Source organism: Ochotona princeps, chromosome 4 (assembly GCF_030435755.1).
Source record: "Ochotona princeps isolate mOchPri1 chromosome 4, mOchPri1.hap1, whole genome shotgun sequence".
NCBI classification, from domain to species: Eukaryota; Metazoa; Chordata; class Mammalia; order Lagomorpha; family Ochotonidae; genus Ochotona; species Ochotona princeps.
The window spans coordinates 9,822,986-9,836,038 of NC_080835.1; the positions used below are offsets into that span (position 1 = coordinate 9,822,986).

General features: G+C 53.6%; 1 protein-coding gene across 1 annotated transcript; it reads right to left on the reverse strand.

Annotated features, from left to right (window-relative positions):
• Nucleotides 1-579: 579 nt before the first annotated feature.
• On the reverse strand, nt 580-11,588 carry TMEM109 (transmembrane protein 109). The gene is made up of 4 exons (XM_004585265.3): nt 11,260-11,588; nt 2,712-2,955; nt 1,479-1,581; nt 580-1,255 (listed from the first exon to the last, which is right to left on the reverse strand). Exons 2-4 carry the CDS (start codon nt 2,946-2,948, stop codon nt 864-866), a joined length of 732 nt encoding a protein of 243 aa, XP_004585322.2. The 5' UTR covers nt 2,949-2,955; nt 11,260-11,588; the 3' UTR covers nt 580-863.
• Between the last annotated feature and the right edge of the window lie 1,465 nt (nt 11,589-13,053).

Here is a 13,053-nt window from a genome sequence, read left to right on the forward strand (position 1 = left end):
TTTACCTAGGGTGGGCGCTGACCAGCAACTACAGTCAGAGGGACTAGGGAGAGAAGCCCAGGCCTCCTTCCCCCAGGGTCTCTGACATCCCCACAGGACAGGGGGAGGGCCACTGCGGCTCCCTGCTGGCCGACACAAGCCTTGGAAGCAGCAGCCAGCTTTTGCCTGGGCGAGTGGAGATGCTGAGAGGCTGCTTTCTTCCCAACAAGAAAGCGGCTCCACACACTTTGCTCTGTCCAGCATGGAGTGGGCAAGCAGCAGAGGGCCCTGCTGGCTCGGATTAAGGCACTTGTAAGACTCCCCATACATCTTCCCAAAGTCCCATGCGCCTCAGGGGACCTGCTCCCGCCACCCCCCAACAGCCCCGCCCCCCCGCAACAGCCCCTGCCTCTACCCTATAGCTGGGCGATGAAAAGGACAGGAGCAGGCTGCCAGGGCTGTGGGTTGGTGGGCACGCAGGGCCGGAAGGAGGAGAATGGGAAGGAGCTGGGCTTAGCCAAACAGGAGCTGTAGAAGTCCAGGGATTGGGAGAGCATCAGGAGGCAGCAGCGGGGGAAGCCAGGCAGCAGCAGTGGGAAGCTGGTTTAGTCACGGGGAGACCAATGGCAGTGATGAGAGCTGAGAACAGATGCAGAGGCTGGGCGAGAGGGGAGGCCGCTCCAACCTGCCCTGGCTGGGGCAGAGAACGGCTGAAGAGAGCCAGCCCCAGAGAGAGAGAGACCCTCAGAGGACAGAGCAACACTTTTCCTCTCTCATCTGGGGCTCGGACAAGGCAAGATGGGCAGGGGCCGGCGGGAAGGCTGTGCCAGCCTGGAACAGCTCAGCTCTTTGGTATGGCGAAGGTGGCCTTCGGGGGGGTTTCCTCATTCTTCCTCCACGCTCCGAGCCCCCTTGGCCGCTCGCCTCTGCCTCCAGCGCAGCTCGTCCACCTGGCGCTCCAGCCCTCGCACCTTGGCCTCCAGCTGGGCCCCGGATGCCCGGCTGCCTGTGAGCCGGCTCAGCAAGGTGTACAGGGTCAGCAAGGCCAGCAGTAGCAGGGCCCGAGTGGAAGGATCAGGCACCGACCTCACCAGGGCCACAAAGCCCACCAGGAAGATGACGAGTTTCAGGCCCCCCAGGATCCGCCCCAACAAGGCCAAGACCAAGCCGAGCAGCAGGGACAACAGCCAGTAGACGACCAGGGCCCCTGCTCCCCACAGCAGGAAGGTCTGGACCTGGCTGGGACTGAGTTTCAGGCCCTGGGTGAGGTGTTCACCTGGAAGAGGAGGAGAGATATAGCATCAGGCAACCTAGAGAAGTGGCAAAGGGGAAAGGGGAGCGGGAGGCCCAAGGAGGGAGGTGTTGAGCCCCTGGCACAGGGGCAGCCTGTTCTCCGAGTCTCCCAGAGACATGGGGAAAAGGTCTAAATCCTGACAAAGGTAAACTCGCACACACAGGGACATGCAGGGCAGCCCTGGCTGGCCAGCTAGATCACTCACCGTTGAGTCCCAGGGCATTGAGCAGCTGGGCAGCGATCCCAGACAGAGCAAAGAAGGCCACGGAGATGGCAGAGGAGATGGCCCACATCGCCTGAGACAGGGTCTGGAGAAACAGCACCAGGTGAGATGAGTCCACAACTCACCACGCTTCCTTCCTCCAAGCCTGTCCACTGCCCAGGCCAGGCTGCAGGAACATGTCCGGCCTGCTCTGTGGCCAAGGGTGGTGGGCCCACAACAGAGGTTTAGAGCTCCTGGGTCTAGCTTAAGGGGCCCTTCCACACCCACCTTCCAGGACACAGGGACAGGCAGAAGATCCTGAATTGGATCCCAGGATAACTGGAATCTAATTCAACCAATTTGCTGGGCTATTCTGGAGGTAGTAGTAGGGGTACTCGTGTCACTTATGTGAGTATGGGTCAACAAATCCCTTTACCTGTCACCCAAAAAAACTGGGATCCTGCAAGTCCCTGACATAGCAGGAAGGAGCATGAGGGACATCTGTAAGGGCTAAAACATTTCAGTGAAACAAGGTCTGTCAGGGGTCCCATATTTAACCATTTTATAGTTGACCCTCTTAGCCCTTCAGCATGATCAACCAAAGGGATACGACATCAGGCTTGAGCTGGCAGTGAATAGAAGAGAGGACCGGGGTGAAGCGGCAGAGCAGCCCCACACCTACAGCTGAAGGCATGGACTCGCCTCTTGATACTGTGCCTATTCGAGACTCAGGGACGGGGTGTGTGTGTGTGTGTGTGTGTGTGTGTGTGTGTGTGTGTGTGTGGCGGGGGGGGCTGGTGTTGTGGCGCTGCAAGTTAAGCTGCTGCTCACTGTGATGCTAGTATTCCAATATCAGAAAGCTGGATTGCGTCCCAAACCAGAGGATGGAAGAGCTTTCTCTATCTCTCTTTTAAATAAATAAATCCAAAAATAATAATTTTTACACTTTGCTTTATGCCAAAGTCAGACTTTGTAGTCACGCAATGGCATGGGATTATACAAATGGCTCATGTCCCAATCTTTTTGGCAAAGAAAAGGAAAAGTCAGGGTAAGATGGGGGTGGATCAGAAAGGCCCGAGGGGATGAATCAAATAAGGAGGCAAAAGGCAGGTGGTGTCTGGCTTCCCTGGGTTCTACACCAGGGAGTATACCACGGGGAAGATACGAGGCCAAGGTCACTAACAGCTTCTCTTATCTTCCTCTAACGGGCACATTAACACAGACCGTTTTCCTTACCTCTGAAATCAAGTTCATGTTTTCTGGCCCAATCCAGGTATCGAGTGTTTCCCGCATGGAGCGACCAATCTGGGTCAGGAGGTCAACTGGAGCCTCCCTCTTCTGCCGACCTGGAGGTCCAAAGTCCCGATGGGACTGGGCCAAGGCTGAGTGAAGCAGGAGCACGGCCACCAGGACCATGAGGAGGGCTTTGAACAGATACTTGCTCCATGGGGCACTGCTGCCCAAGCCTGCCATACTGGATCTGCCAGGAGAGAGGCACAGGGTGAGAGCTGAAGGCCAGGCTCGGCAAACACACCTACTCCCCGGGTTCTGAGTTGCCCCAATACCTTCCACCCCTACCCCAGCAAGCACCCAAGCTAAAGTAAGAAGGAAAGGGCTGTTAGCTGAGAAAGGAGGAACTGAGACTTCCAATGTCAGAAGTACTTAGTCATCTGATTTAGCGGGTCCTCTTTCACATCCCTCACCACACACATATAACTAGTGAGCATTATTCAGTCCCTTCAAAAGCACAAGAGCTCTCTGTGGGCCAGTTACCTGAAGCCCTCTGTGTTAGGTGCTATGGACACACAAGAATTTTATAAACCTCTAAGGCTCTGTCCCAAGGAGTATATAATTTACTTAAGATAAAGCTGATACACAGGAGACCTAGGACAGGGTGTGAGCCATACCTGGCTGGGCTAGTCGACAACCGCTACCAACAAGAGCTGATACTGCAGGTGGGCTATGCCAGGCTGGATTGAAGCACCCTCTAGCATGTGCAAGATCTGGGGCTGGGAATGGGCCTGGTAGGGAAACTTTGGGGACTCCCCTGCTAGACTGCAACTCCCACTGGCAAGTGTGAGAGCTGGGGCTGGGGACAGACCAGGATGCGCAAGGCTGTAGCACACACTGGCATGTGGGCTGAGTTTGGTGGACCAAGCTGGGCCAGGCTGGACTGGGTTCTAGCACCCACTGGCACTAATGAGAGCCAGAATGGGTATGAAGCAGGCCAGGCAAGGCTGCAGCACCCACTGGTTCACATGAGAGCTGGGTCGGAGGGTAGGCTATAGCACCCACGAGAGCTGGGACTAGGGGCGGGCTGGACTAAGCAAGGCTGTAGTACCTGTTGGTGAATGCTGAGACTAGGGGTGGGTCATCTCAGACTGGGCCTCAGCACCTGCTGGCACGCACAAGAACCCAGGCTGGGAGTGAGCCTGGTAGAGGAACTTTGAAAACTCCCTTAACTGGGTTGCTGTTTCTACTGCTGAGCATGATAGTTGAGACTGATGATGGGCCAGTCTAGGGGTGACCCAGGCTGGGCTAGGATGCTGCACCTGCCAGCATGCATGATAGCCAGAATGGAAGCAGGCCAGCCAGGCTAGGCTGCAGACCAGCTGGCAAGTGCTGGGACTTGGTAAAAATTATTTCAGGTTGGGCCACAGTAAGATCCAGGGCTGGGAACAAGCTTAGTAGGGGAACTGTGGGCACTTCCCTGCTGGGCTGCAGCTCTTGCTGGTGGGCATGTGAGCCACAGATGGGGGTAGGTTAGGTTGAGCTAAGCACCCATAAGTATGCATGAGAGTCAGATGAGATGTGGGATGGACCAAGCTAAGCTGCAATACATGCCAGAGACCGAAGCTGGGAGTGGGCCTGGTGGGGGTTACTGGAGGTTGCCCCAATTTGGCTGTGGCACCTGCTACTGTGCGTGAAGACTGGGCCTATGGGTGAAACTGACCAGGCAGCTAGCTGCATCCACCAGTATGTGCATTGGCTGGTACAGGTGACAGATCACACCTGACCCTACACTGGCTGGCGCACACAAGAGTCAACTCCAATGTCACTCCAGTTGAGGTTTCTTGGAGGACTCCCCAACTAAATGGATGGACTCAAACATTGGCATGGGGAAAATCACAATATATATGGTCTGTCTTTGGAGTGCAAATATTAGGATTGGGTCTCCTCAGTTGCTGACGCCTATGCAGTGGAGAGCAAGCTCACCTAAGCCAGTAGAGGACATTGAGGGCTTTGTCAGAGGATAGAGAATAAAACCAGTTGGACCACTCTGCTGGCCAAACCTTGTAACATGTTCCTGGGTCTCTGGATGCAATAAGGTGGATTTGGTCAGCCAACAGACCTTGGAAAGATTTTCTCAGCCCTGGTACAATGAATCCATCAGTGTCTCAGAACTATCAAAACCATTGAAATAACACCCTCGGAACAGTCTTCCCTACATCAGCATCTCTAAGGTGTCATCAGACTGTACCCCATATCTGGGCTCCAGTGTAGTTTGACAACACAGAGTGGCCCTGTCTCCTCTGCCTCCTGCAGACACAAGAGGAAAACAAAAATTAAAGTGAAATACAAAAGATAAAACTAATATAAAAAGTGGCTTTGTGTGTGGGTGAGGAAGGGGAGACTGGGGTGATGACTCAATTGGCTAATCCTCTACTTACAAGCACCAGCATCCCATATGGATTTGTGTCCTGGCTGTTCCACTTCCCATCCAGCTCCCTGCTTGTGGCCTGGGAAAGCAGTCGAGGACGGCCCAAAGCCTTGGGACTCTTCACCTGCATGGGAGACCCAGAAGCTCTTGGCTCCTGGCTTCAGATTGGCTCAGCTCAGGCTGTTGTAGCCATTTAGGGAGTGAACCAGCAGATACAAGGTCTTTCTTCTCTGTAAATCTGCCTGTCCAATAATAATAAATCTTAAAAAAGAAAAAGCCACTTGGGGCTAGCACAGACAGGGAGGATTACCACCATATAATGGGGGTAAGGAAAAGTGGTTGGTTGTGTGCTCAAATAAGAGCAATTGAGCACCTGTCATTGACCCTGAAGGACCGTCACAAGAAGTGGCTATTTTACTCCTCCTCATCCTATTGGGACAGACAGGAAGAATCAAGAGAAGTTAAAGTCACTGGGCTGAGAAGTAGAAAGGCCAAGATTTGAACCCAAGCTTTAGCTTCCAAATCGCAAATTCACTCAAAGTCAAGGTACACAGGGCTTCCTCTGTGCAAAGAGGAGGTCCCACATTTAGCTGCTCCTGTACTTTTTTTTTTGAAGATTTATTTATTTTTATTGGAAAGGTGGATATACAGAGAGGAGGAGAGACAGAGAGGAAGATCTTCCCTTCGATGATTCACTCCCCAAGCGGCCACAACGGCCGGTGCTGTGCCGATCCAAAGCCAGGAGCCAGGAGCTCTTCCAGGTCTTCCATGCGGGTGTGCAGGGTCCCAAGGCTTTGGGCTGTCTTCGACTGCTTTCCCAGGCCACAAGCAGGGAACTGGATGAGAAGCGCAGCCGTCGGGATTAGAACTGGCATCCATAAGGGATCCCAGCGCGTGCAAGGCGAGGACCTTAACCACTATGCTATCATGCCAGGCCCTGTTCTCGTACCCTCACTCAACAACACAGAAGACTAAATGTGCTGGAGTGGAGATGGGTTTCTGCACACACCAAGCAATCAATTCTGCCAAGAGCATGAGTGGACGTCCACCATCCACCAGGAGACCAGGTCAGATCCCAGTGGCAAGTTAAAGATGCCAATCGGGTTTCTGACCTACTGGCTATAAACTGAGATTGCCACAGACCCCTCCTGGGGCTGGGCTATTTAATCTGCTAGAACAGCTCACATAACCCAAGCAAACACTTACTTACACTTCCTGGTATATTGTAAAGATAGCACAAAGGATGCTGAAAAAAATAAAAGCCAGATGAGAGCTGCATAGAGCAGGGTATGGGGTGAGGGATGAGGGGCTTCCAGGCCCATTCCCAAGCATCCCCCTCCAGGAATCTCCACGCATTTGGCCCTCTGGAAGCTTGCTGAACGCAGTGCTTTCTGGATTTGCAAAGAAGCTGCCTCATAAAAACTGGACCAACCAAGTCATTGGCCACTGGCGAGCTACTCAACCCTTGAACCCTCCTTCTCTCCCTGGAGGTTGGGAAGTGAGGTTTTAAGTCCCAATTCCAGGAGGTCAGATTGGTGCCTGGGGCTATTTAGAGACCAGTTCCAAAGACTGCCTCATTAACCCAAGCTCAGGCGTGTTTGAAAGAGTTTATTACAGACTTTCCCCCACTGTTCTAAGTTATTGCTAGCCACAAGGACAAAAGGACAAATGTTTTAACAAAAGTACTCTTCCTGCTTCAGCCACTTAGGGAACAGGCGATGGGACTTGTGAGCCAGGAACTGTGGATGAAATCCAAAACAACTCGTGTGTGATTGTGTGTGTGTGTGTGTGCGTGTGTGTGTGTGTGAGAGAGAGAGAGAGAGAGAGAGAGATCACAACCACAGACCGTCCACCCTCAATGTAGGCAAAGACTTTAAAAAAAGACACTCTGAAAAGTGAGATTTGGCTAGGACTATCTCATTTGGTCTTCACTACGGCCTTGGGGTCGGACAGTGGGGAGGGATGACTAGAAACTGAGACAGGCTAAGCAAGAAATGGTGAAACCAGGACCTGAATCCAGATACATCCACACTGGACCCTTCCTCACAGTCCCTCTGCTGTACCTTCTCTAACCTGAGTCTCAGGAGTGATTTAGAAAGTCATGCCAAAATACACTTTCATGGCTCGACAGCCTAATCTTTCGTCTTGCAGTGCCAGCATCCCATAAGGGCACAGGTTCTAGTCCTGGCTGCTCCACTTCCCATCCAGCTCTTTGGTCATGGCCTGGGAAAGCAGCAGAGGATGGTCTTTGAGCTCCTGTGCACATGTGGGAGACCCAGAAGAAGCTCCTGGCTCCTGGCTTTGGATTGAATCAGCTGTGGCCACTGTGGCCATTTGGGGGTGAACCAGCAGATAGAAGATCTTCCTGTTTCTCCTTCTCTCTGAAAATTTGCCTTTCCAATTAAAAAAATGAATAAAACTTCTTTTTTAATAGACTATCCTGAACTAAGATACACTGAAAACTACCAATCAATGATCTCAGCGACCTCCGGGTGAAAGGTCACCTTCCCACCCCAGGCTCTGTGCTCTAATCTTCCCCACAACGTGAAGCTACACGCGAGTGAAGGACCGACAAGTACTGACTCATCTCAGCAGGCAAGAATGGTGTTTGCAGGTCGCCCTTCCATTCGCTACTGCACTTGAGAAATGTCCCGAAACACCTGCCAACCCCTGTGCTCCTCCTGGCTCAGGGCTGCAGCTCCAAGGCATTCCCATGGTCCACCTGAAGCTCTAAGCCATGCCCTGAGCAATGGGCAGACAGGTATCTGAAGCTCTTTGCAGTTACCAAGGCACACAGGGAGTTGGGCAAAAATCCAGATGGTGGAGGAGGGAAGAGAAATAGGTTCTCACTCTCGCTTAGTGGAAAGGAGGCGGGTCCAGGAAAGAGTTCTAAAAATAAGCTTTTGGGGGTACTTGCTGGCCCGGAAACAGCTGCCCAAGCCCGTTCTGAGGCCTGCAGGATCAAGCAGGGCTGTGGGACATGCAATCTGTGTGCAGGGAACTCAGGCTAGGAAAGCCTTCTCCATTTCCTGGCACACATGTAGTGCCAGATGGTTCCTGCCTGCCAGTGCTCGGAGACGGGAAGGCATGGCCAGCTCCTGAGCTATCTGGGCCATAACCAAACTGGGGCCTTGAAGTACATGGTTGCTATCTTGGGTTGGATCCTTTATCCAAGGACCTCCACCAGGAGGAATCGGATGTCACATTTCCACCCCAGAAGGTCAGGGTACCACGTGCTCCTCCTCCCACAGCAGCCTGCGGCCCTCGTGCCAGCTTTGACTCCCAGGAGGCGGGGGGGACCTTGAAATAAACCCTCCTCGATGAGACTGGCATGACCCTGCCTGCCGACTGTCGCTGGTGTATCAGAAACCACATGCAAGACTTAGGAGCAAGGAGAAAACAAACGCCAATGACTAGCTGGTCTGTTTCAAGTTACTTCCAATTTCTTAGTTTAATCCCTTTCAATATGAATCTGACCTGCCTCGGATGCCTCCTCACTTCAGCCAGATCAGTTACTTTTAAAACAGAAAGAGGCCACTGCAATCAAGAACAAAAGTAGCGGCCAATGTGATGGTTCAACTGGCTAATCTGCCACCTGCAAGTGTTGACATCCCATATGAGCACCAGTTCAAATCCTGGCTATTCCACTTCCAATCCAGTTTTCTGCTTATGACCTGGGAAAGCAGTAGAGGATAGCCTGAAGTCCCTGGGACCCTGTAGATGGGCCCAGCTCTGGCCATTGCTGCCATTTGGGGTAGTGAACCAGCAAAAGGAAAATCTCTCCCTCTAACAGTCAAATAAAAATAAATACATCTTTAAAACAAATTTTTGTTTTGGTGAAATTTTTGTTTTCAATAACATTGTATAAGTGTGTGCAATGAAAACCCTGCACGTGGATTTTAGGAGAGTGCACCGAAATAAACTCAAAGTATACTTTTTTTTATTTGAAAGTTAGATATACAAAGAGGAGAGCAACAGAGAAGATCTTCTGTCCGCTGATTCACTCCCCAAGAGGCTGCAACAGCCTGAGCTGAGCCAATACGAAGCCAGGAGCCAGGAGCCTCTTCTGGGTCTCCCACATGGGTGTAGGGTCCCAAGGTTTAGGGCCATCCTTGACTGCTTTCCCGGGCCACAAGCAGGGAGCTGAATGGGGAGTGGGGCTGCCGGGATTAGAACCGGCGCTCATATGGGATTCTGGCGTGTGCAAGGCGAGGACTTTAGCCACTAGGCTACCATGCTGGGCTCAATATAGTATATTCTTAAAATTCCATTTTCCAGGAATTTTTTTTGGAAATGCCCTCACATACATAAATTCTGATTTGGGTGGAGTGCTTTATAATTGACGAAGCGCTTGTTTCTTTGCCATCTAACTCTGGGGACAACTTTGTAGGGTATCATTATCCATACTCAGAAGAGTATGGCCGCTGAGAGATCAAGTGACTTCGCCAGTGTCGCCCAGCACACCAGCTCTTGCCCCCAGAACTCCTAGCATAGATCTCAGCCTGTCCTTTGGCTCATCCTGCACTGCCACAGGCCCAGGTCAGTCTGGTCCCTGCCAACAAGCACAACGTGGGAGGACACCCTTGCATTCCAGGGAGAGGGCCCCCCCCCCTGCTGGGCGGCAATGTGGCTCAGGCAGGGGGCCAAGAGAACCGGCTGCTTTCTGTACAGTGGGGGGTGGGGGGAGGCACTATATGTTTAGCTGTGGTTTGCCTTGTAAGGCTAGGGTGGGGCAGCCCACACAACCCCTGCCCAGCCAGCCTTCTTCCTCCTCTTCCTTTTCTTGCTCTGAATCACTCCACAGCAGGAGGGGCAGCTGCTGTAGTAGCCAGCCCTGGTGGTCCCCATCCCTGCTTCCGAAATGCCCTGGAGCAGCAGCGGGTTCTCAACCCTGGCTACCCAGCAGAACTGCCTCTGCAGCCCAGGAAACACGCATGTCCGCTCCACCCGGGGCTACTCCTTCACACTCCCCAGACCGAGTTTCTAAAGCACCTTGGGGATTTCCAACAGCTGCCGCAAATGGACGAGTTGGTTCTAGGCAAAGCCCCCAAGGCACAGCAGTGTACAGAGGATGGGTTCAATCCTGCCACATCAAACCCATCAGGTTGCCTGCTAACTAAGATAACCCAGAACTCCTCAAACGTCAAACGGGGTGAAGACGAGCCAAGAACTGCTGCACACCCTGGCTAAACTGGAAACACTACAGAGGTGTTGCAGCACTCAACCTGCCGGAGTGCCGCTCACAGCTGCTACACCTTAGTAACACTGAGCGGTGTGTCGCTCAGGAGCGCCTCGAGGCAGACCTCACAGCTCACTTCTCTTGCAATGCCCAGCGCCTAACTCAGAACTAAGTGTCTGTTCAATGTGCATTGGAGGTCCACCAAGCAGCTGTGAGAGTAGAAACAAAGAGACAACTAGAGGTGGGGAGAGGGAGATTATTTTGACACTTGATCTAAATATACAGCAGTCACTGGAGAAGCGCAGCTGAGTGCAAACGGGGCGAAGCCGTCGCGGAGCAGACGGTGGTCAGCGATCTGGCAGGTCGGGGGCAGCCGCTGCTAAGCCCCGTGACAGCTGCTGCCCGTCAACTGCTTGGGGGCAGCTCCCCTGGCGCGTCGAGGCCTCCTCCAGACAGGGTATCAGTCGCGAGTGCTATTTCCAACATTGCGTCCCCAGCCAAGGGCTGCAGGCTGGCATCGCCGCTGGCCAGGGACGTGGCGCGGCCCGAGACTTTGGGGTATCCCCGGGGGTGGGTGGGGGACGCGGGACCTGCAGGGCTGCCAGGAGGTTGGGCCGTGGGGCAGGGGCCGCAGGCGCCGAGGGTCACCGACGGCCTCGTAGCCCAGCCTGAAAGCCGCTCCGCCTCCACTGGACCTCCGGGACGCTCGTGGAACCCTCTTCTCCCCGGAAACGCGCGCCTCCCTGGTTACTTAGTGACGACGCCCCCGGTTGCGTAGCAACGAGATCGGGTCCCCAAGTCGCAGGGCCCGCCGTGCGGACGTCCGACCCCTGCCCAGTCCGGCGGGATCAGGCCTCGCCGCTCCACCGTGACAGCGGCCGCCACCGCTGCCGCCTCCCGGTCCCGCCTGCACCCCCGCAGCCCCGATCCCGGGCTGGACTCACCGAGCTCCGGCCACCGCTTTCCTTCACGTGCGACTTGGCTGAAACGCGCCACCAAAACCGCGCCTCAAGTCCGGGGCGTTGGTTTGCAGTGTGCGCGTGCGCAAGGCGGGAGGCGCCGGGAGATGAGCAGGCCGAGCGGGCGTGGGGGGCGCATGCGCCGAGCTCGCTGGCTCCCGGCCCGCTGCACCGCCCGCCGGAGGTTCCCACAGCGAGGGAAGAATGCGAGCGGGAGCTCCGGGCGGCAGCGGAAGGCTGTGGCACGAAAGGGGAACGAAGCTAGTCAGGTCTGGGCTGTGGAGAGGGCCACTGGGTCCTGGACTGGGGTCGACGTCCCGCCGCCCCCTGAGCCCCGAAGCTGCCAAGCGGCGTGTGCTCCCCGCCCCCTCCGGGGTACGGAGGGAAATGTAGTTCTCATCCAGGACTTCCTTCAACTTTCCGCTCTACAAAGGCATAAAGAGGGAACAATGTTTCCATCTCTCCCACAGAGACGTAATCAGTGCAAGGCTTTGTGTATTTAGACCGTGATGAAAGTGGTTTTCTGCTGGTCACCCACTGTCAGTTTATTTCCTAGACGTAAGGAGGACACAAAGTTATTCTGTACAACCTGAAACCTGTGCGTTTCCTGAGCAGCGGGTTCATGACACTGACGGCCTGGAAGAGGTCCTTCCTTGCTGTCTCAGCCATAAGCTGCCCAGTGGAGGTACACCTCTGGCTTTGCTGTTGTCACCAATGCCCAGTATACAGTGGCTGCATATCCTACAGCGGGTAATTAAACTTTGTCCAAGAATTAATTCCTAGGCATCTTTGTTTTCTGCTTCTAAGATTTGTTTGTTTGAAAGAAAGATACAGATCTTCTCTGTCTTGGTTTACTCTCCAAACGGCCACAGTGGCCAGACTGAAGGTAGATGCCAAGATCTTCCACATGGGCACAGGGGCCCAATCAATTGGGCCATCTTCCACTGTTTTCCCATGCATTTTAGAGGAGAGCCAGGTTTCAAGTAGAGCATTAGGGTCTCAAACCAGTGCACATATGGGAAGCTGGCATTGTAGGCAGCAGCTTCAAATGCTATACAACAACACTCGTCCATGTTTTCTGTTCCTATGCCTGAATAGTTTAACTCATAATCCTGAGCCTTGGAAGTTCAAGAACATGGTACCAGCCTCAGGTGAGAGCTGAATCACAACATGGTAGAGGGCGCCTTATGGCAAGACAGAGTAAGAATGTCAGGGAAAATGAGAGCAGGATCCTTTAACCCATGCCCAGGTTCACCTATCCACAAAGACAGAACCCTTGAGACCCAGTCACCTTTCAAACGTCTCCCCTCTCATGCCACAGCGCTGGGGAGGGACTAAGTTTCCAACACACTTGTGGGCTCTTTTCTTCTATTCCATCTCATCCTAACCCATCCAGTATCTTCCAGCGGAAACTTCTAGAAATCTGGTTAGCATTTTACTAATTTCAGTGAAAGCAAATGCCCTTCTGCTGTCAGCCCGATTGAGTCTAAGCACTTCAGGTGTAAGGGACCCCCTCCACCCCAAGCCGATCCATCTGACTTCCTACCACACATCCAATGACTTGAGACGCCTACCCTGCCAGTCTGTCAGAAACCAGCACTGTTAGGAAGTTCCTGCTGTGTGCCAGGCTCTGTGTGAGAGTGAAGGTGACCAGACATGCCACCCTGGAACTCAACAGCCTGGCCAAGAACTCCGACACACATCACTCACTCACTCAGTGACCATTGTTTTCAAACTGGCTTGAAGGAGCATTAACAGAGAAGGGCTCCTTAGGAACTG